Source organism: Monodon monoceros, unplaced genomic scaffold (assembly GCF_005190385.1).
Source record: "Monodon monoceros isolate NGI ecotype Baffin Bay Population unplaced genomic scaffold, NGI_Narwhal_1 Super_Scaffold_20, whole genome shotgun sequence".
NCBI classification, from domain to species: domain Eukaryota; kingdom Metazoa; phylum Chordata; class Mammalia; order Artiodactyla; family Monodontidae; genus Monodon; species Monodon monoceros.
The window spans coordinates 26627823-26652629 of NW_021703777.1; the positions used below are offsets into that span (position 1 = coordinate 26627823).

General features: G+C 38.7%; 1 protein-coding gene and 1 non-coding gene across 4 annotated transcripts in view; one reads left to right on the forward strand and one right to left on the reverse strand.

Moving 5' to 3' along the window:
* PRMT9 (protein arginine methyltransferase 9) overlaps window positions 1–24807 on the reverse strand; it is a 29846-nt gene that overhangs the window by 2682 nt on the left and 2357 nt on the right. The window contains exons 2-10 of one of the 3 annotated variants that reach the window (XM_029236008.1): window positions 24249–24397; window positions 21953–22189; window positions 21278–21445; window positions 18865–18967; window positions 17427–17533; window positions 15733–15925; window positions 13504–13687; window positions 10344–11061; window positions 3075–3228 (exon numbers count right to left, since the gene is read on the reverse strand). In XM_029236008.1, coding sequence (XP_029091841.1) covers window positions 3075–3228; window positions 10344–11061; window positions 13504–13687; window positions 15733–15925; window positions 17427–17533; window positions 18865–18967; window positions 21278–21445; window positions 21953–22189; window positions 24249–24397 — 2013 coding nt within the window. Of the gene's footprint in view, window positions 1–3074; window positions 3229–10343; window positions 11062–13503; window positions 13688–15732; window positions 15926–17426; window positions 17534–18864; window positions 18968–21277; window positions 21446–21952; window positions 22190–24248; window positions 24398–24807 lie in introns of those variants that run through there. The other 2 variants (XM_029236009.1, XM_029236010.1) reach the window with 2 other exon arrangements.
* Window positions 3774–3846, forward strand: TRNAG-UCC. Its single transcript has one exon. It is a non-coding gene; the product is annotated as a tRNA-Gly (tRNA).

A 24807-nucleotide genomic window follows, 5' to 3' on the forward strand; every position in this document is an offset into this window, starting at 1 on the left:
TCATCGGCACAGCAGACCTCACACGTTCCATGATCTTGTCCTTGTTCTTTAGAATCATGCTGATGGTTGAACGATTCACGTTATAAGAATGAGTGATGTCTACCATCTTTTCGCCTCACTCCACTTTCAACTCTTTTCTCTTTTGTTTCCATTGTTATCGCTTGGTGCCTTCTTAACAGTACCTGCTACATCACCGCTGCTTTGACGCTTGCTTCCAGACATCTGGGCTTGAAATAAAGATACTGTACCACTGTACTCTATACAGTACTGTAAAGTACACAAAAGCACAACCACTTGTAGAGGATGCACGCACGTGACAACGTACGCCAGACACATGAACTAACTTAAGTGATTGGACACGTGAACGCACGTTCGCATCTTTGAAAGTTCGCAACTTGAAGGTTCATATGTAGGGGACTTACTGTACAACATTAATTATTGAACTGTTTGAGCAAATATGCCAAATTCAGCCAAACAGCTAATAGTGGATTTCATTTTGAAAATAGGTTATTTATCGAGAAGGCAGTGGTTCTCAACTTTGACTGCAAATTAAAATCACCTAAGGAGCTTTGAAAAAGTCCAACTGCTCAGGCCACACCTCAGATCCATCTGGAGGTGGGATCCAGATACCAGTAGTTCTGAGTACAGTCAAGGTTGAGAACCACTGCTATAAACTGTTCCATCAATTTTAGTAGCAATGGAAACTTCCTACTAATAACTTTTAGCCTTCTCATTTGAAATAGAAAGGAAACTGTTTAAAAAGGGTTCTCTTTCCTTTGAATAAAATATTAGAGAGCAACTGTTCATGCCTCTCCCTGGGCATCCTTGAAGGCATCCAACCTTTCCTCCACATAAAAACAGCAATGCCCTGCCATTTCCAGGACTCTTGCTCTGTATCCCTATTTGTATCAGTCACCAGAAGAACAGCCCCAGATTCCTGTGTCACCTCTCATCACCTGCACTCTAATCCCCACACAGCTGTACCCGTCCCTCATAATCTGTCCTCACTTGTTTCTTAACCTAGCCTACTGGCCACTCCTGTCATCTTTGCTAATTCCTTCTTAGATTTCCAATGTAGAGCTCCTAACTTTGTGAGTTCTCTAGAATTTAGTTCTCAGCCCTCTTCTCTTTCTACACATCCCCAAGGTGACTGCATCCCATTATTCTAGCTTTAAATATCATCTACCAAATCTGACTGCCAAATTTACATCTCCAGGCTAGCTGTTTCTCTGAATTCTTATCCAACTGCTTAATGACCCCATAAAAACGTTAAGCACAACCTGATCCTCCTGTTATTTTCCCCGTATCAGTAAATGGCAACTATCCTTCCAGGCGCTTTCTCATACCCCATGTCCCATCTATCACAAAACCTACCTTCAAAATACATCAACCATCTGACCCCTTTGTACCACATCCATTGCTACCACTCTAGTCTAAGTCACTACCACCTCTCTCCTGGATTACTGCAGTAACCTTATGCTTCTGCTGGCTCTCCATGGTGGTCTACTCCCAATACAGCAGCCATAGCAAGCCTTTCAAAACAAGTCACACCTTATCACTCCTCTGGTCGATGCCCTCCAGTTGTTTTCCACCCCTTTCAGAGTAAAAGCCAAAACCTTCACCATGACCTCTACAGGAGGCTCTACAGGATCTGGCTCCTAATACTTTTCTCACTGCAACCTTCATCCGACTCTCCCTCATGGTTTCCTGCTGTTTCTGAATACTCCAATCATGCTCTTGCCTCAGGTCTTTGCACTCGTTGATCCTTTGACTTGTATATGGTTTGCTTCCTTATTTCTCTCTGGTCTCTGCTTAAATATCACTTATCCTTGAGTCCTTTCCTTAGGCATTACCTAAATAAAATAGAATATCCCATCCCTCCAACTCCCATTCTCCTCTAGCCTTCTCACTTCTCACCATCTATCATACTAATCTTTCTACTCCTTTGTTTACTGTCCATCTCTTGTTTCTTTATCGTCAATTTGAATGTTAGCTCCATGATATGTGAAAAATATATCAGCCATGAAACATAAGCTGTGAAGGAAAGGAGGATATGAGATGGGAGGCAGGGTGAAAAGATGGCAGGATTAAAATATCATAGATTCGAAATATCATATAAATATCAAATATCAAATAAAATATCATACAAATTGAAGAATTGCTGATGTCAGGATCAGGAGAGAATAAGCTAGAAAGATAGGAGATGGTAGTATTTTGGAACCACACAAAGAAATAATTTAAACTTCTCTGTCTTCTGGTAAGTGTATTTTGTTTATTAAACTCTCCAGAAAAACAATGAGTAAATAAACTCTAAAACCTTAGTCTGCTCTGAAAAAATCATTTACTCAACAAATTTATATTTGTTTAGCAAGTATTGTTCATGGAAGATCTAACAATGCATATTCAAGAGCTTACCATCTATAGCCTTTTGATAAAAGGTTTAGATATCACTCCTTTAATTCAGTACTCAACATTCCACTTCCCAAAATGTTGCTTTGGCTTACACAGCAGATCCCACCTATTTCCAACCCCAAACCTCTTCCCTAGACATTCCATCCACTCCCACAGTTATAACTCACAAATTTTATTTTGCTGCTAGTAGCTCTGCCAGCACTAAATCCTTGTTTCCCAAAGAGCAACTAACCCCTTTCCTAGGCTCCTCCATTCGGGCTCCCTGCAGCCTGACTGCCCAGACGTTAACTGCTCACACCTGTCACCTGCCAGCCGGAAGTCTCACTGTGATTAAGGGTTCATGTTTAGAACAGATGTCTCCTTCTGGTGGCTGCTTTTTTAGACAAGGAGCACACTTTTTCATAAGACTAAACCCAGAACCCTATTTTCCATTTACAACAGTGGTTCCGAGCAAAATCTATAGACTTTTGTCATTAGGAACAACAGAATTCCTTGGCTATACTAACCCCTAGGTTGATTTTTACCAGTAGTAAGTTCCTTTGCTATAGAAAACTGATTACCATCCCAATCCAGCTAAACATAGTGACTATAAAACTACAGAGAGAGATAAGGCAGACTGTGGGCGACAGCCAAGTGCTTGAACTTCTCTTCAAAACACTTACCTGAAACTGGTTAATAAAAGGTGCGATATTAAATCCAAGAGTTCGTTCTGCTCCCTGCACAGCACTCTCCTCCACCAGTGTCTGCGATTCCACGAGCAACCCAAACATCAGCATGTACTGGGGAAAGATCTTACCTCCAGACTGTAGCAAACACCTGGAGGAAGGAAAAGTGCTTTGAAAAGCATCCTGATTCTCCACATTCTGTAAGTATCAATAACTAAATCGTGACTAATTGGGGAGCTACAGATTGTATATAATCTAACACACTTTAGACTGGTAGCTGGCTGGTAGCTCAGAATGGCAGACTGCTTGAAAAGTAACCGGTCAGCTGGATGGATACAAGCTTTTACATTAAGGAAGAATCATCAATGGCTATTAAAACTAGTGGGTAAGGGGGACTTCCCTGATGGCACAGTGGATAGGACTCCACGCTCCCAATGCAGGGGGCCAGGGTTCGATCCCTGATCAGGGAACTAGATCCCACATGCGTGCCGCAACTAAGAGTTTGCATGCCACAACTAAGGAGCCTGCATTCCACAACTAAGGAGCCCTGGAGCCACAATTAAGAAGCCTGACTGCCACAACTAAGGAGCCCACGTGCTACAACTAAGGAGCCCGCCTGCTAAAACCAAGACCCAGTGCAACCAAATAAATAAATAAATGAATAAATTAAAAAAAAATACTAGTGGGTGAGGGACTTCCCCGGTGGTCCAGTGGTTAGGACTCTGCACTTCCACTGCAGAGGGCACAGGTTCGATCCCTGATTGGGGAATTAAGATCCCGCATGCCACACAGTGCAGCCAAAAAAAAAAACCAAAAAACTAGTGGGTGAAAGTTTGATTAGGAAAAGGATATTTACATAGTCTCAAAGTATCACCCCCATAAATGACTTACTTATTACAAAGGGCAAATAGCAACTTAGGGTGGAAAAACCTAATGGATACAACTTAAACTAACTGATCTAAATTCACAACAACAATATGGGATAAAGCAACACCATTTGCCTTTGTGACAAAACTTCTGTGGTATTCCTCTGTAAAATGGGTAATCTGACTCTAGTAAGAAACATGAGAAACATTCCACAAAATAAAAGGCCTGCACTTTTCAAAACTGCGAATCTCATGAAAGACTGAGGAACTCTGGGCATATACCCAGAGAAAACCATTAATTCAAAAAGACACATGCACCCCAATGTTCACTGCAGCACTATTTACAACAGCCAGGTCATGGAAACAACCTAAATGCCCATCGACAAGCGAAACGAATGGATAAAGAAGATGTGTTGCATACGTACAATGGAATATTACTCAGCTATAAAAAGGAACGAAATTGGGTCATTTGTAGAGACATGGATGGACCTAGAGGCTGTCATACAGAGTGAAGCAAGTCAGAATGAGAAAAACAAATACCGTATATTAACGCATATATGTGGAATCTAGAAAAATGGTACAGATGAACCGGTTTGCAAGGGAGAAACAGAGACACAGATGTAGAGAACAAACATATGGACACCAAGTGGGGGAAAGCGGGTGGGGGGGATGAACTGGGAGATTGGGATTGACATATATACAGTAATATGTGTAAAATAGATAACTAAGAACCTGCTGTATAAAAAAATAAAATTAAAAAAAAAAAAAGACTGAGGAACTGTTCCAGAATAAAGGAGACTAAAGAAACTAAATGCAATGTGCGATCCTAGACTGAATTCTGGACCAGGAACAAAAAGGCTATAAAGGATATTACTCCAACAAATGGTGAAATCTGAGTAAGATTTTTCCCTTAGATATCAGTACTGTGTCCATGTAGATTTCCTAATTTTGTTAAGTGTGTGATGAATATATAAATGAGTGTCCTTTTTCTTACAAAATACACACCAAGGTGTTTAGGGGTAAAAGAATACGATATCTGGAACTTACTCTAAAGTGTTCACAGAGAATACTAAAGCACATGTGGCAAAACAGTAACAATTTGTGAATCTGGGTGTAAGGTACATGTTTGGTTCTTTGTACTATTCTCTAACTTCTCTGTAAGCTTGAAATTTTTTCAAAATAAAAAGTTAAACACTCTGAAAGGGAAAAAAAAAGTGATTAAAAATCCAAACACTCTATTAAAAGTGTGAATAAAGGGCTAACAAAACCCTTTCTCCTCCTACAGTTGATCCTGGATTCACCTTCTGTTTCCCTGGAAATCCCAAAAAGGTGGAATGTCAGCTGTGTTATTAGCAACACTGCTTATGATTTAAAAAAATTTTAAATGCCTCTTAATAGGTAGATGCACCTGGATTGAGAGAACTGTAAATTATAAATGCCTGATGGGAAGCCACACCACCTCTGGGCTTCCCTGAGTGTGGGATGACTTGTAACCACGTGTTCCTATTGCTGGGACTTGGAAGCTATGCCCCGGGGAGAAGTTCCTATGTGAGATGTAAGGCTCTTAAACCAAGGCAGCTCCCACGCCCACATGCACAGGGCTGTTTCCATACACCTGAGCTGTGTGGGAGGCATGGGAGCGGTGGGGGGGGTCACCTACTGCCATCAAAGGAAACGGACGTGGAGGATACTGTAAGGCACTTTCATCGTTCGCCACATTTACAATCAAACGTTAAATCCCTCATTTTTACAAGTTGGTTTCCACTTGAACTTCTAGGACAGGCTACTACAGACAGCTGGACTTTGTATTATCTATCGTATGTATCTTTCATAGTAAGCTTTCAGTCTTAAATATTTCTAATCAGTAAGGATCTATTTATAAAAATACAGGACTAAATGTTTGACCAATGCGTATCTAAAAAAATAGTTCCTGCAAGTTTCTAAAATTGTATGCCATGCAGTCTCCCTGAATAGATCACTGAAATCTTGACGAACTATAAAAACACCCCATTCCTCAAAACCACTTTGGCCCTTCTGCTCTTAAGTTAGTTTCAAATTCTTCATTCTGCTTTTAGTAAACTGATTATCTCAACCATTTAAAAATGTCTAAAACCAGAACAACCACTGAATTATAACAACAGGACATGGTAACGAAATGTAATACATGTCCCTTGATTAGAACCTAGACTGGGGAGAAAAAAAATCAATAAAGAATATTACTGGGATAGCAGAGGAAATTTTCATACGACTACCTACTAAATAATAGTATTTTATCAATGTTAAGTTTCCTGAGTGTGATAGTATTGTGATATGCAGAGGAAAGCCTTTGTTCTCAGGAGATACACACTAAATGTTAAGGTAAGGGGGGAGGTTATGAAGCCAACAACTGTCAAATGGTTCAACAAATAAAACAGTAGCCTCGTGTTCACTGTTACTTTTCTTGCATGTTTTAAGTTTGCAATCTTTCAAAATAAAAAGCTGACAGAAACGTTTACAATAAGTACACAGGCTGCTCTTCCTAAAGACTAGGTAATAGGGAGCCAAATCATAACAAGGTCATTTCATGAGCACAGAATCAGCAAAGAAAGTTAGAGATGATTCCTTGAGTGTAATGGCCTCAGTCTGACTTAGACAAGTCATGGTCCGAAACCAGGATAATCTCTCCTCACTAAATATAAGTATGTGATCATTTAAGTTGTAGAGAGTCCCTATATATAATATATATATATATATATATATATATATATATATATATATAGGTTAGCCCAAAAGTGGACTCCACTCTGACTCCAATGCTTTATTCATTTTCGTTATTCCTTTCCTACCAACTTTTTAGCATTTTAGATGAAGTCTGATAGAAACTGAATCTCCACAATTAGTAAAATTACATACCTCAATAAAAACCACACAGCTGTTATCAAAAACCTCCAATCTATACCTTTACCAAACCAGATAAAATTTTAACATCTTCCTAAATAAGTGGAGAAACTTACCCATTTTCCTCAAATGGATGAAGTTTAATCCTGACAACCCATGTTATTAAATTTTCTAAACAACTGAAGTTATCTGCTAATTGTGATCCATTTAAATAAAAACATCTAATTTTTCTTAAGATCACAAAGTCTCAAATGAGAGACTAGCCACAGAGCTTTACGTTGCTTGACTAATTCCCTCCACCCCCAAATAGCCACAAAAAGGTAGCATTCTCTTAAATCAGCAAACGAAAAGCACATAGGTTAATAAAAGCCAAACTTCTAGCCATAAAGCGAGGGAGGGAGGGCAATACCATTAGGTCATTTAGGGGGTAACCAGAAATCAGGCTAAACAAGATGTGAAAAATACATCTGCTGGGGCTTCCCTGGTGGCGCAGTGGTTGAGAGTCCGCCTGCCAATGCAGGGGACACGGCTTCGTGTCCCGGTCCGGGAAGATGCCACGTGCCGCGGAACGGCTGGGCCCGTGAGCCATGGCCGCTGAGCTTGCGCGTCCGGAACCTGTGCTCCGCAACGGGAGAGGCCGCAGCAGCGAGAGGCCCGCGTACCGCAAAAAAACAAACAAAAAAAACCCATCTGCTGAACCCTGAAAAGTCAGAAAAGGTGAATCAAGTACTAACAACCATGCAGAGATAAATACTACACAAAAGCAAGTATGCAAATTATTTTAAAAGGCCGTGTTCACACTATTTTAATCTAAAATCTTAACTCAAATCCTTCTTAACTCAATGTTACCGTTACTAACAAGAATGCTTCTTAGCCATGAAACAGTAATCATCTTGCAACTCCACTTAGCTTTACTGACACCGAGTGGTTTGTTGTCACTTACACCACTGCAGCTGCCAGACTCCTCAACGGAATCCTCTGCAAAGCCAAGTAATATCTCTGAACCATCTGTGCCTTCAGAAATAAAAAAAAATATATATATATGTTCCAACTCAAAACTCTAACCATAAATGGCAAAAATTCTGAAGCAACTCTTCACTGTTTCCTTGTGATCCAACACGAAGTGTTTTAAAATGGGTTTACATTAAAAAAAAAAAAAAAAAAGAGCTCACCAGGCTTTTAAACTTTCTCCTGTATTTTAATCTAGTATGACTGAATAAAAGTTAATAATGAACATTTTAAAACAATGTTAGCAAAGGTAACTGAATACTTAAGTTTGTGTAGTGGCTTATTTTTTTTCCTTGCCTTTTTTTGGGAGGGTTGGTATCCAGTGAGACAGATGCCCTTTATCCTCATCCTAAATACAGTCTATCCTCCCAACCCCTAAGTGCATCCTCTTTGACCAGTCATGAGGCCTCCCCACTGTCAGTGGCTAAAGCTAATAATAAAAGGCTTGGGTGGGAGTTGCTGCACACCTCTGGCCCCAGAAGCAAGGGAAGCTGACACCTCCAGGAGCACCTGGTAAGGGGCCTGTGCAGGAGCTTCGGCTGAAGGGCAGAGCACTGGCTCTCCACTGTCACTCAGGAGCTGTTCTGCGGGACGGGGAGAACACTGGCTAAAACAGTGATCGCGGGTGCTACTAGCATTTAGTTCCCAGAGGTGCCAAACATCCTGCAACACAAAGAGGATAGTCCTACCTAAGAACTGACCCCACCCCACCCCCTAAAAGACCATCCCACCCAAACTGCCAACAGGACCCCTCCCTCTGCTGAGAAACACTGAAGGGGAACTGTAGGCAGCTTTACATTAAGTTGTTTCCCACTAACATAACCAATCAGTCCATCAATGGATGGATAAGCAAAATGTGACATATACATACAATGGAAGATCATTCCACCTGAAAAAGGAAGGAAATTCTGACATATACTACTACATGGATGAACCTGAAGGACATTATGCTAAGTGAAGTAAGAGTCTCACACACATACACGCACACACAAAACCAACAAACACTGCATGATTCCAGTCATATGAGGTAAGGAGTCAAACTCACAGAAGCAGAGAGTAGAATGGTGGTTGCCCGGGCCTGGCGGGGGCGGGGGGGGATGAAGAGTTATTGTTTAATGGGTATAAAGTTTCAGTTTTACAAGATGAAAAGAGTTCCGAGGATGGTTGGGGAAACGACTGCCCCACACTACGAAAGTATTTAATACCAATGAACTATCCACTCCAAGATGGTTAAGACGAAAAATTTTATGTGCATTTTACCACAATAAAAAAAAATTAGAAAAAGAATTAAATCAAAACTAAAAATAAATAAACCATTAAGTAAATTGTACACCTTTCCAAGGTGATTCTACCAAATAAGTCAAACCTCATCTGTGTCAGAAATTTGTAGGGCTGAAATGCCTTCAAAGGCATCTAATCCAGTATCCCTCATTTTATAGATGAGGGAAACTGAGGACGAGAGATATTAAATGACTTAAAAAAATTTTTACTACTTCAGGAATTCACAGACAAATCTGAGACTAGATTCAAACCCACCCTTCCAGCTCCTTGTTCTATACTCTACCTAAAGTACATCTGTTTAAAATTTTAAGAGAGTGTATGTTTCTATTTATATATGTCAGACCTCTATATCCCCATAATTTGTGATATGTACAAGATGGTTTTAAAGACTAGAAAATGGCAGTGATTTTTACTAGTTACCTCATAAGAAAAGGTAAGTGTGGTTAACAAAAGAAAATGCTTATAAAACGTAAAATATAATTAACTATATAAGCAAATGTTTTTTCCTGAACAATTTGCCTTTTGCTATTGCAGTTTGGTCTGCATTTCCACCACTGCTCCTGTACTACAAAACCAGCCCTGTTCATATACCACAAAATTTAAAACCTATAAATTCATTCTACTTAAACTTGGGCCCCCAAATGTTCAATATTGCCATCTTTTCAGATCTGAGCAGCACAACTGAAGAACCTGGAAGCTTAGCCAGATTTGCTTTCAATTTTAAATACTAGGGTCAAGTTTGTCGCCAGTAACCTAAACTGAAGGACAAATTCCTTAGGGACAGAACTGTACTATAGAGATTTTAGGACCTAAAAGGACTAGGACTTGTTCCCAAGCAGCACTCTGCTCTCCCAATACACCATCAGATGCATACTATGTGTTTCTCATCAGTTTTTCTTATAAAGATGAAATCTGATTTTTCCTTATTTACCCTTGAATGTCTTATCTGTTCTTACAGAGCTCTAATTAATTCCCTATATTATACATAGGCAGTCCAATCCCAACGCAGGCTCTCTTCACACCTGCAGGGCAGAGGATCCTTTAAAGAAAAAAAAAAAATTCAGTAATGACATGCACAGAAAGAGAAAGACAAGAAGTCACAGGCCCTGAAAAGCAATGCTTGAGGAACACACAATGATCACGACTCATTTGTGCAGTGACACCATTAAAGAACTAAAAGAACTTACATGAAGTCTAAGCTCAAATAAACCAAAGGTTGTATTTTGTGTTTTACCTGGATATTGCCGCTTTTTCCATTATTTCCTGCTGAAGGAGCCCAGATGGCTCAATGACATCCAGTATAATTATACTCCACAGCTTGTCTGATTTTGGCCTTTGCAACACCGCGGATTCATCTTCCACATGTCTCAACCAAAACTCAAGTGTTTCTTTAGGAAAGTGATTGGTTTCAGATATGAGGTCCAGAGTCATACGATGCTGGTCTTTCTCCACAGAACTGTAAGGTTTAACCTGCCCGAGTGTGCCAGCAATTATAGGCAGAATAGAGAAGCCCTCAGACACATCTAACACATACAAAGGTTCAGGGACGCTCTGTTCAGAATTATTCTGTCCACTTTCACAGCTCATCTCGTTACTCTGACACTGAGTATCCATGGCCTGACCCCGTTTCTCCAGAGTCAGTGAAGACAACACTTTCTTCATTGCCATTTTAAAGCCTTCATGGTATGGGATGTTATTAAGCAAAGCAATTTCTGTGGATTCCAAAGCACAAGTCTGCTCCACAGCATCTGGTTTACTGGTCTGAAGATTGGCCAGGGCACTACAGAGTTCAGCCTCATTTCCTAAAGGCAGCAAGTCTTTATTCTTGGTAAAACTTTTCCCAACATCCATTTCATGCTCCGAATTGAAGACACTGATACTCTGGATTCTTAGGTAACAATCTTGACAAGACACTTCCATCGTCACCTGGTCCCCAGGCTTTATCCAGTAGTCTTCATAAAACAGGAAGAAAGAAAAAAAATTGTAATTGATGAATACGAGTGTTTATAAGTCTGAGGATCACACAAACACCTCTGTCCTCCTGTCATTTTTTAAACCACGACAGGAAGGATTGCATCTATTGATTTAAAAGAAGTGAATTAATCTATTCATTTCAAAAAAAACCCAAAAAAACAAAACTAGGAAAATCCCTCCAGCTTTACATAGGGAAAAACTGAGGTTAGAAGATCCAACTGGGTTACAGCATAATAGAGGCATTCAAGAGATCATTATTGGACCTTAACTACCAGTATTGTAGTGCTTTTACTGTAATCACTAGGTACCATCAATGTCCCTAAACTGGAGGGTGGGGGAAGGACTACAGGGGACTCTCACTCTTCGGTAATGAAGCCAACAATAACAAAGATAAATGAGACTCAGGGATCAGCACCAAACCTCACTTTAGCTTAAAGGGACATCCTTTTCTCTAAGAGAAATTTCCCAAAGAACAAGGCAGCATTCAGTAGCACCTTGTCAGTAATATCTCTTAACTGTAAGTACTTAGATATTCTTGCATGTTTAGGAATTTGAAAATATAAGAAAGGACTAAGTCCTACAATAAAGACTGTATCATGCTCTTATCCATGAGCTTTCACACGTGGTAAAACTTGAAAGTGTAAATGTATAATTGCAATTCCTTCTTATTAGCCATAGAGCCAGTTGGAAATACAAGTTGCTATTCTTGTGTTTACACATTTAAAATATCCTTTCCCAAAGTAGGACTTTTTAAAAAAATACCATCTAAGTTACTGAAAGAGAGTTAGAATAAACAAAATTTTAAAGTGCTATTTATTGAGTGCCAGTCAATATGGTAGGCATTTTATACCTAGTATGTCTAATAATTCCTACAACAATCCTGCAACATAGGCAGCATCTTCTCTTTTTTTTTTTTTTTTTTTGGCCATGCCGCACAGCTTGCAGGATCTTAGTTCCCCAACCAGGCAGGGACTGAACCCTGGCCTAGGCAGTGAAAGGGCAGAGTCCTAACCACTGGACCAACAAAGAATTCCCAGCATCATCCCATTTTTATACATCACATAACAAAAGCTCTAAGAAATAACCAGCAAGGCCTGCCAGGAAGTCAGTAAGTAGCCAAGACCCAATTTCAAATCTACCTGACTGACTCCAAAACTCATACCGGCCACAATACTATATTGATTCCATGACTTAATGACCTTGCCAAATTAGATCCTTGATTAAGAGACTACATAGAAGTAAATAGAGGCTACATAGAAGTAAATATTTATTACCTTCCAGTTTTAAAAAGGTAGAATTTTTCTATATAATACAACTGCTGTAAACTATATTGAAACCCATAAAATTGCTAGTAAAAAATTTCTATACAAAAAATATCTTTAATATAGGACATCCCTGAGTAAGTCCATGGATTCATGAACTTTAAACTGCAAAATTCTGTACTTCTATGAAAGTTCTGTGCATATTTCTAGGACCTGGGGCTCCACAGACGCTATCAGATTCTGTAAGTGGTAAGAACTCCTGCACTAAAAGCAGTACTTTTCCGCTGTGTTCCATAAAAAATGGACTAGCATTTCTCTTATTTACTGATAACTAGAGTAATCAGAGCTGAAGAAATGGTTTAATGATAGGTATTTTTGAGTGGTATGCAGCAGAGTTGTGTTTTAGTCTTTTTTTTTTTTAATACTGGAATATAGTTGATTAACAATGCTGTGTTAGTTTCAGGTGTACAGCAGAGAGATTCATTTATACATACACATGTATCTAGTTCTTTTTCAAATCCTTTTCCCATTTAGGTTATTACCGAGTATTGAGCAGAGTTCCCTGTGCTATACAGTAGGTCCTTGTTGGTTATCTATTTTAAATATAGCAGTGTGTACATGTCAATTTTAGTCTCTCTTCTTAACCACATATATTAATTATTTAAAACTGCTTTTAAAAAAGAAAAAGAAAATTCTGAAAGATTTAACCGATCTCCCTTGACTGGAAACTTCATATTCATAGTGAATTTTCTGACACTGACTCAAATGCTTAGAGGGTTAAAACAAAAAGTTTTAAACAACAACAACAACAAAAATTAGACAAGAGTGGCACAGTGGTTAAGAATCCACCTGCCAATGCAGGGGACACGGGTTCAATCCCTGGTCCAGGAAGATCCCACATGCCGCAGAGCAAAAAAGCCCGTGTGCCACAACTATTGAGCCTGCGTGCCACAACTACTGAAGCCCGCGCACCTAGAGCCCATGCTCCGCAACAAGAGAAGCCACCGCAATGAGAAGACTGTGCACCGCAACAAAGAGCAGACCCTGCTCACCGCAACTAGAGAAAGCCCGTGCGCAGCAACAAAGACCCAATGCAGCCAAAAATAAATAAAATAAAATAAAATAAATTAATTTAAAAAAAAATTAGACAAGATATACCTGCAAGGTCATGTACGGGGTAGACAGCCTGTTCCCAGCATGTTTCCTCACTAGGACTTGTGGATAAACTGTGTTCATCATCAAGCTGGAGTACAAACCAAACCACAATAGCATCGAGTATGCCTTCTTTAATAACAGGGATACCAATTTTATCAGGTTTCTTAGTTGCAAGACTTTTTAATTCCTGACAAAAATGTTAAAAGAATAAGAGGATTTTAGACATTCATTATATACTTGCCCCAATATCATATCAATTCCCATTTCTGTAAGTTCTCAGTCCTGCCCAGCACCCTTAGGGGATCGGTATCTTGGCACACCTACAACCATTTAAGGCATGCTGGATGGGAAGCTCTGATATATGGTATATGATAGTGAGTACCATACAGTTATTACAATGAGGCAGACACATATTACTGATGTAGAAAGAAGTCCATAACATAGTGTTGAATGAAGGTAGCAAGTGGCAAAGCAATAGAGATTATTTTGTTTTAAAAAAGTGTGTGGGGCTTCCCTGGTGGCGCAGTGGTTGAGAGTCCACCTGCCGATGCAGGGGACATGGGTTCGTGCCACGGTCCGGGAAGATCTCACGTGCCACGGAGCGGCTGGGCCCGTGAGCCATGGCCGCTGAGCGTGCGCGTCCGGAGCCTGTGCTCCGCAGCTGGAGAGGTCACAACACTGAGAGGCCCACGTACCGCAAAAAGAAAAAAAAAAGAAAAAATGTGTGTGTGTGTGTGTGTGTGTGTGTGTGTAGAAGATTAGAAAAGCAAGTCTGAAAAGATGTATTTCAACCGGTGACCTGGAGAAAGAAGGGCCTAGATTTTAAAAAGGAAAAAATATACTTTTTCTTCTTCTTTTCTACTGTATTACTTGAAAATGTTAAACAGGCAGATATTATTTTCAAAATTAAAGTCTTAATAAGGTGTTTTCGTGTGTGTGTGGCAAATAAAAATTAAAATAAGAAAAGGATAGCTTTGGAGCTATCAGCAGCTATGATTGTACTGTTCCCCACTGGAAGATTGTTACATCAGAAAAGAAATGCTCATGAAGCTCAGCCACAGTAATCAATGCCAAAGTGTTAATTGAGTTCCACACCACCTCAAAAAACAAAAAACCTAGTAACAATTAATAGGGGAAAGCTTTCATTAAATTACAAAGATCTTAGGCTAAAATGACCCTCACAAAGTCTTCTGTGCGCAGGAAAGTTTCATCTCAAAAGCTTAATGTACTTAAACATTTAACCTTACAGGAAGATCTCCAGAGAAGGACTCAATGTAACCTTTCTCAATTTCCTTGGGCTCTTTGTGCAGTGCACCCCTCCACCACCCACACAGACACACCAGGGTGACAGCAACTTGTCCTGGTTTGCCCAAGACTGTCTCTGGGGAAACCCTCAGTCCTGGCAAGCCAAGATGGCTGGTCACATACAACCTAGAGAGCTGAATTACATTTCATTTCAAGGAATACTGTTCATTTGAAATGGCAGGATGACACAGAGAAGAGTCAGAAGACCTAGGTTATAACTCCTGCCCCTACATTCATATTTGGGGGGAATTAATGTAAGCTATAGTTCCTTCATCTGTATAGCACAGGATAATTATAACTGTATTGCAACACTGTTTTAAGAGCCACCTAAGAAAACCCATGAAAGCTCCAGGCTCACTGTACATTCCCAGAAACCTTAGGGATCTTTTTCTCTGTATTTACAGTAAGTAAATAATTTCAGGAGGGAATTCTGGTTACCGTTTAATCATTTTCTTTACATATAGTCAGTGGAATCCCACGCAAACTAATAAAGACTGTCCTATGTATTAACTATTTAAAATAATGCATGAAATTTAATGCTTAAAAACAGTAACTGGGGCTTCCCTGGTGGAGCAGTGGTTAAGAATCCGCCTGCCAGTGCAGGGGACACAGGTTCAAGCCCTGGTCCGGGAAGATCCCACATGTTGCGGAGCAATTAAGCCCCTGCACCACAACTACTGAGCCTGCGCTCTAGAGCCCCCGAGCCACAACTACTGAAGCCCGTGCACCTGGAGCCCATGCTCTGCAACAAGAGAAGCCACCAAAATGAGAAGCCCTCACACCGCAAGGAAGAGTAGCCCCCGCTCGCCACAACTAGAGAAAGCCCACGCCCAGCAATGAAAACCCAACGCAGCCAAAAATAAAACCAAGTAAATAAATAAATTTATATATATTAAAAACAAACAGTAATTGAACTTTTATTTTTACCTGAAGATTGTTGAAATCTACTGTCATAATTTCAAAGCACTCTGTCAAAGCCAAATATCCTCCAGGAACTCGACTCATCTTTTCGGTTGTATAAGGTTCAACTGTTTCTTCAGCATCTACAGAAGAATACGCTGGACTCTGAAATTTCACACTGGTTGGCAAACAGATCCCAGCAATGTCCTTAATACCCACCCTGGTAAGAGGGGGAATAAGAGAGGAAAAGGAGAAAGATGGGTTTGGCTTTTTGTTTTTTTAAGAATCAAGTAACACCATATAATACTGAATCCAGCAAAAATAAATATAAAAATGCAATAAAGCTTCATAGACAAAGGTTTCTTAAACACAGTTATAAACACAATCACTAACTATAAAGGAAAACAAATGATAAACAAGTGTACCTTAAAATTAAGAACTCTGCTCATCAAAAGATACCCAGGAAGAAAGTAAAAAGGCAAGCCACTGAGTAGGAAAAGAGATTTGTAATACATTACTCAACAAAGGGCAAATATCCAAAATATATTTTTAAATTCCCACAATAAAAGAAACACAAAAATAGGCAAAAGACTTAGACACTGTACAAAAGAACATATCCAAATGACCAATAAGCATATGAAAAGTTAGTCACCAGGGAAATGAAGTTAAAGCCATACTACACAACCACCAGAATGGGGAAAATAAGTGTTGTAAGAATAGTTTCATGCGCTATTGGTAGGAATAGAAAATTAACAAGACCACTCTGGAAGACTTCCGTAGTTCCTGCTCAAGATGAACATGACTATTCTAGATTCACTCTTAATATGGGAACCTCAGAGTGTCTGACATTTGCACTTTTAGGAACACAGCCAACAGAAATTCACACATATCACCAACAAAAGAATGTTCAAGAATGTTTATGGCTGTGCTATTTCCAATACTCCCAAAGCTGGATATAACCTAAATGTCCATCACCAGCAAAACGGAGGAATGCACTGTGGTGTATTCGTCCAACAAGGATGAGCAGTAGTTGCCTACTAGTGAGGCTTTGGGATGATTGTTATTTTCTTCTTTTCCTCATCAGTATGTCTTAAAATGTAAATATGTTACATTTAACACTATCAAGTTATCAGATGGAGGGCCTCCTTAAAAAGTTCCAAAAAACTATGGATCAATATTTTAGCAAAATAAAAAAATTCATTAATGTTCAAGAAAAAAATGTAACCAGGAAACTTCTATAACTAAAAAAAATTTTCACCTGTATCACATGGGATAAATCTCAGAATCTCAAGGGTAGAAAGATCCTAAAATTTCATCGCACCCAACCAGAAAACATTATAATATCAATAGTTATTAAGAAGAGAAAAATGGGAGAAATAAAATTATTTTCACATTGGAAATTTTTACTTCACTTTCTCTAAAATCAGTCTTAACTTAGTATTTTTCTCATGAATCTATCACACATCAAAAGGATACTAAGTTGTATCAAAATTAATTTTCCACTAGAAAACTGAAAGCTGATTTTAATCCTAGAGTTCTATTTTCGAAGAAAGTTTAAAAAAAGCAAAAAGAAAATTAAGACTGGAATAAACACCATGAATTTAAAGGTCAGAAAACTACACATTCTCATCTGAATAAATGTCCACTAAATAACCTCTGGAGTACAGTCTACACCTTAAAATTACTATTTTTTAATATTTACTATTTACATAATCACTTACCTATGATGTCTTCTTATCTCTACACATTCTACTGCCATCCCAAATATAACAGCACTTGCCGGTATAACTTTCCCATATTTTTCACAATTACCATTTTCACCTTTGGTCTAAAAATATAACAATAAAACAATTATATTCTGTTATATTTATGTCAAAATATGTGTGTATGATGGTAAGCTATGAAAATTTATCAGAAAAAAACTCAAAAAAACAATAATTAAGATAAGTAGGACTTCCCTGGTGGCACAGTGGTTAAGAATCTGCATGCCAATGCAGAGAACACAGGTTTGAGCCCTGGTCCAGGAAGATCCCACATGCCACAGAGCAACTAAGCCTGTGCGCCACAACTACTGAGCCTATGTGCCACAACTACTGAAGCCCGTGCACCTAGAGCCCGTGCTCCACAACAAGAGAAGCCACCACGATGAGAAGCCTGTGCACCGCAACAAAGAGTAGCCCCCACTTGCTGCCACGAGAGAAAGCCTGCGCGCAGCAATGAAGACCCAATGCAGCCAAAAATAAATAAATAACTTTAAAAAAATTAAGTGCTCATCATGGGAAAGGCAGAAGTTTATTAAAAAAAAAAAAGATAAGCAGGTTAAGGGGTTTTTTTCCTTTAAAAAGTTTCTTTTATTTTCATTGCTATATATGTGTGTGTGTGTGTGTGTGTGTGTGTGTACATTTTTATTTTCTTTTTTTCCAGTACAAATAGGAAGGAAGGGAGGGAGGGAGGTGGGGAGCTAGAAATCTCTAAGTCTGCATACAACAAAAGACTATTCAGTGTGACTTTAACTGAGAGGCCAAAATCACCATTACCTACTTGAAAAACAAACTGCTCTTCTTTCAACCTTTCATTAGCTATTTTAAATCCAAATCATTTTCTGTAAGTATTAAATTCTTATTAAATGTTAAAATCCTTTCATTCATAATACATACATATAAACCAAATCTACAATTTACTGGGCCACAGTAGAGGATTTCAATGCAAAATATAAGTTGGCAATTATAAGAATCAGTCCTGTCCAAGCAGTAGCCTGGGTCCAACTGGTACCTTAAAACCATACCACGCCAGTTATCACTATATTCCCTTTTGATAATCTGCCAAAAAATACAAGCAGTGAAGGCTGTGAGACTGAAAGTACTTCCCTTTCTCAACCCTACTCAAGAATTCCAGAGTCAATCCCTTCATAACGTAATCTCAATTCCTAAGAATTCTTTCCTGGAGTGTTTTTTGCCTATATACACCATTTGGGCACACAAGTATACACTGCACTATGTTATTAAATGTTTTTTCACACTGATTTCTTTCCAACAGTACAGTATGCACCTCAAGAGTGGGATGTATCTCATACTGATTTGCAATTATGCTAGGGGCTCAATAAATTATCTACTGAATAATGAATTCTTAATCAGATGTAAGTGTTTTCATGCTGCTTACCTTTGGCTGCAAAAGTAAATGTTCCCATGCATGAATCAAACTCTCCACAATTCCTTCTCCAAATAAACCTGCATCGACAGTTTCTGTTACAACAAGGGATACTCTATAGAATGATTTTTTAAAAATATATGTAAGTAAAATATCATGCTATTTATATAAAAGATGTCAAAGCTGAGAGCAGAAAGGAAGAGTTTATTATAGAAACAGTTCATATGTAAAATTTTCTAATACATTTTGTGTTTAATATCTACCCTGGAATCTTGAGGAAGATTCAGGCTCCCCTGTCCTCCACCGGCAGCTTCCTGGTGGGGACAGCAGTGGGAGTACACAACCTTCACTTGACCCCCTGCCTCTTGGATTATCCTTTCATTGCCTAAATCCTAAGGAGTGGTTCATACCCATTACCTTTTTACCAGTCCCCCTCATTAACCCTGAGTAACTGGACTTCTATCCCCAACACTCTATAAAAATACTCTCTATCATCAGTGACTCCCCGACTTACAAAATGAATACTCTTTCTCGGTTCTAATTTTCCTTGATCTGTAAATAACATTTAGTGCGGGTGAGGAGGCCTGCCCCTCAAAATCCTTCCTCTACCTCTGCTGTGTTTACCTCTAAACATTGAGTGTCCCTCTCCTGTTACTTCTCTTGCTTTACCCACACCTGTGAGTTTTCACAAAAGCCTAATCCACAGAGCTCTGATCTTCTGTCCATTCTTTCTTTCTAGAAAATTTCACTCAAAGACACACCAAAAAAACTTCTCCCTTCTCTGAACCTCTTTACTACTTACTGCCAGTATCGTTCATTTGTGTAATTAGAAGGTAAAGGTATTTTCATGCATATTCCTTATCTTCCTATCTAGACTGTAGGTGCCTTGAGGACAGACTTTGGTATCCCCTACAGTGCCTAAGCCCAGTATTATATATATTCAAAAAATTTTCAATATTTATGATTGCAAATATTTAGAACATGGAAGGTATCTCAAATCATCTATTCCAACATCTTCAAGTCTCTAGATTTGCTCAAGGTCAAAATAAATTATTATTAATTATTATTACTGAACCATATCTCTTAATTCAAAGCCAATAGATCCTTCTACAACACCATCTGTGACAAAAATGTAGACTGAATTAACATAACTTTGATTCATGCTCTGGACTGAATTCTGTACCACCAAAATTCACGCTGAAGCCCTAATTCCCAGCGTGACTATACTTGGAGATAGGATCCTTACAGGTAATTAAGGTTCAGTGAGGTCATAAAGGTGAAGTCCTAATCTGATAGGGCGTGTGTCCTTATAAAAGTGGAGGAGACAGCAGTGATCCCTCTCTCCTCACATGCACAGAGGACAGGCCATGTAAGGATGCACAGGAAGTCCATCTGCAAAGCTAGGAAGAGAGCTCCCAACAGAAACCAAATTTGCCAGCACCCACGATCATGGACTTCTAGCCTCCAGAGCTGTGAGAAAATAAATGTCTATAGTTTAAGCTACCTGGTCTGGTATTTTGTTAATAGCAGTCTGAGCAGACTAAGACAATTGAGGACACTGTTTATTTCTATAAAATGGTATAATATCTGCCTCAACAATCTAACAGGACTTCTTTCATGAGAACATATGTAGAGACCATTGAAAAGCATAACTATTATGTAAGTATAAATATTATCATACGTATACGGAAAAAGACTTTTTAAAATCATAGTCTCAATGATGACAGGGTATAAAAAAGCCCTGTTTCAATGTAAACTGAATTTAAGTAAGATGAAAAGATAGACTACCCAGAAGAGGTAGTAAAGCAAGTGCTACTCAGAGAAAACTCTGTATCTAAAATGACAGTTTACTGGACCAGATGATTTTTAAATTCCCTCTAGCTCTAAAATTCCATCCCCTTGTGATATGGATCAAGGTGAAATAACATACTAAAAAGCTAAGACTTATGAGATAATATTCAAAGCATTTGAAGGGCCCAAGCCAAAATACATTGACAGCTGACGCTTCCAAAGCCAAAGGCTATCCTTCATTTTAGCCAGGGATATTAACACCAAATGTGATTAAGCCCATCAAGCTTCATCTACTCACGCATTATTTTTAAGTACAATTTTTAAATACTTATTGACCACACAGAAGGACAACTAGAACACTGAAATTAACAAAGGTAAAGTAACTTGCTAAAGCTGAAGTTTATGTATTAAATCCCTTGCCACAAATTTTTCTCAAGATCTTTAAATCTTTTTTTATCAAGAAAATGACCTTACTATGAAATCAATCTTACGCTAAACTATCCTATATCTGCATCTTTACAATATAAGGGTTTTAGCATTTTTGTTTGGACTAGAAGCTAGAAATGTGAATATCTTAATTTTTTTTAAAAAAATAGTGGATTATAAAAACTAAAATTCGTTCATATTATAATACCTTTCAGGAATGTGTTTTGGAATTTCTATGTCAAGCGACTTCATATGTAAGAGTTTGATCCCTGCTTCCATCTCGTTTGCTGCCACTACATCACAGGCAAGTTCATACATGGTCTTGGATAACTCACAGGCATACACCAAGTGCGCTCCAGCTTTTTTAGCAAACATGCTACAAGAGGAAAAAGTGTTCCATCAAGAAAAAATAATCTACTGTAATCTTTCAAATTTTAGTGGAATTATAATGCTTAAACATGAGGTTTTCCTTTTATTTTTTAACACAACCATTATTCGTTCTGCATTTTAAGAAATGAACTAATATTCTTGTCAAGCAATAAATCACACAATAAATCATGACATTCACCTTATTAAAACACAACTGGCATGCAGGATGCTAATAGACTTTAAACAACTAGATTCAACCAGAATGTTGATGTAAAAAGTACTCTTAAAATTTCAATGATAACCCCCAATTTTTCTTGGTGGTTACGTCGAGTTCTTAATTAAGTAAAAGTTATAGTGAAAAATATAATAATAATAGTTCCATGAATAATCATAACGAGATTATGAGAAATAAACTCTACTTTTAAATTCTGCTGTTACAGTTTCCATATTTGGTACAATCCTTAATTTACATTAGTATATAGGTATACATAATTAAAACACAATTCCAACAAACCTTAGTATTCCAGTTCCTGCTCCAATGTCCAAAACGCTTCTGGAGCCCAAACGAACCGCCTTTTGGATCGCTGCGTTATAAATCATATTCCTCCTTGTGTCATTAAGCATGAGAAAGTGCCAGCGCTCCACCAGCCAGTTTGCAACACGATAAAAATTCTCCTTTGCATCACTGAAATCCGGGTTTAGCTTCACTGCTTTACGAAAATACCCAGCTGCTTCATCTCTGAAGCCCATTCTAGAGTAAAACGTAACAGACAAGATATTCAACTATATACTATCAGTTACAGCGCCTTTGTTCGTGCCGCTCATCTGGCCTGAGAACCCCTCACCAGCACCCCAGATCCTACCCAACCCAAGCGCCATCTCCTTGGGAAGCCTTCTGTGAGGACTGCAATTCTCATTCACTTCTTTCCTTTCTGAATCCCTTTTATATTTATGCATTCCAGGACACTAACAACTGACTGACTATGAATTACTACTTTACTATGGTATAGTAGAGGCTCTCCTAGCCATCCGCCATTTAAACAACTTTCTAGAACACCAGTGGTTTCTAAAAACCACTCCCTCTGTAAAAGATATTAACGTCTATGGCTAAGAGGTGCCTCTTCGCTGTACCTGCATACCTTTTCCCTCAGCAATTGAGTTGAATGGTCATCAAGAGTCAGTTGTAGGGCAGGAATAAAGATGCAGACGTAGAGAATGGACTTGAGGACACGGGGAGGGGGAAGGGTAAGCTGGGACGAAGTGAGAGAGTAGCATCGACATATATACACTACCGAATGTAAAACAGATAGCTAGTGGGAACCAGCAGCATAGCATAGGGAGATCAGCTCGGTGCTTTGTGACCACCTAGGGGGGTGGGATAGGGAGGGTGGGAGGGAGACGCAAGAGGGAGGGGATATGGGGACATCTGTATGCATATGGCTGATTCACTTTGATGTACAACAGAAACTAACACAGTACTGTGAAGCAATTATACTCCAATAAAGGTCTATTAAAAAAATAATAAAATAATTAAGACAACAATGTAATGCACAGCACAGGGAATACAGTTAATTAATATTTTATATTAACTTTATATTGAGCATAATCTATAAAAATGCAGAATCACTATGTTGTATACCCGAAAGTAATATAATATTGTAAGTCAACTATATTTCAGTAAAAAATAAGTAAATAAATAAGTCTAAATTTAAAAAAAAAAGTCAGTTGTATTTGCTGCCAGACCAGTTTATACCAGTTGCACTTGTTATTATTATATATTTTAATTAAATACAAAAGAAACCAAATAAATATGACTGCAAAAAGAGAGGCATTGTGTCTAAGGAAAAAAGTTAAAGGTGAGTCACCCAAAAAACTACTACTAAATTAGATGTGAGCAAATCAATAATAAAAGACAGGGGGAGAAAACCATCAAACCATCCGGAACAGTGTTTCTTAAACTATCTCTGATAAAGAACTCCCTTTCCTTTTAAAGTATCTAAGTATCTGTAGACCAACACACTTGTAATGCACACGATTAGTTAGTGTGCAACTCCCACACCAGATTTCAGCAGCAGAGTGGTCCATGCTCTCTTCAACAAGGGAGTTCCCTGACCACATGCTTGGATTTATAGCAATGTCAAACTGCTACATACATTTCTAACTGTTTACTCACAATTTTTATACTTCTCTGTCATTGACTGGTAATCTGTGGATCACACCAGTGTGTGGTCCACCCACTGAAGAGAACTAAGCTAGTAGAACGCTTTTACACTCATACTTCTTCACAAGCACCTCTAAGCATTCTGCCAGTTTTAAAGATTGAATCGCACTATTCATTTTGGGTATGGTTTAAGCAAAAAAGACATTCTGGAACCCAAACAGGGAACGGCACTCTTACAAAAGGAAACAGCAAATTTCCAGGAAGTTCCAGAGAAGAGATTTACAACAAATTCCCTGGCAAGGGACCACAGTGACTTCTCTGCCATCCTGTGAATGAGGGCTATGTCCTCTCCAACAAGGTCTGGATCTCAGCCCAGTGAGAGGAACTCTTCCATGGATGCTCTATCTCAGCCCCAGGGGCAGTGGCTATTATGTAGTATAACATATAATATTATTACATATTATATCTGCTATTCCTATATTCTTTTCAGTTCTCTTCTTACTAGCCAACCTTCGTTACTCTGATCCCCTGTTATAATTAATAATTGTTTATATTCAACTTCCCATGTTCGAATTAGTGTACAACAATTTATCCGATCTGGACTGATGCAGAATAATCCTTAACTAGTAATACTGAAACCACTACATACCTGAAGAGATGCTCCCCCATACTATTGCAAATCACTTCATCATCAGGAAACAGTTCCAAGGCTTGCTCATAGCAACCAAGTAGGTCTTGTGTTCGACTGAGTGCATCAAGTTCTTCAGCCCATCTGAAGAGCGTATACTGAAAAGTTTCCTTTACAGAAGAGAAAACAGTAAATTAGTCAGTAACATAAATGCTGAAAGAGGGAATTCCCTGGCTGTCTAGTGGTTAGGACTCTGAGCTTTCACTGCTGAGATCATGGTTCAATCCCTGGTCGGAGAACTAAGATCCCGCAAACCGCATGGCGTGGCCGTTAAAAAAAAAAAAAAAAAAAAGATGAAAGACTATTCAACACTGGTTGAAGATTCCACAGAAAATAAAACTTAGTTATAACTGAAAATCACCATAAGTTTAATTTAGCTTTAATAGGCCCTGTTGCTAAATAAACAAATGCATAAATGCATAAATTTTACCACCTACATGGCAGTAACATGCAGAATTAAGACAGTTTGACCACTCTGCAAAATCTGTCCATACTTGGCTGCCATATCATATTCTCCACC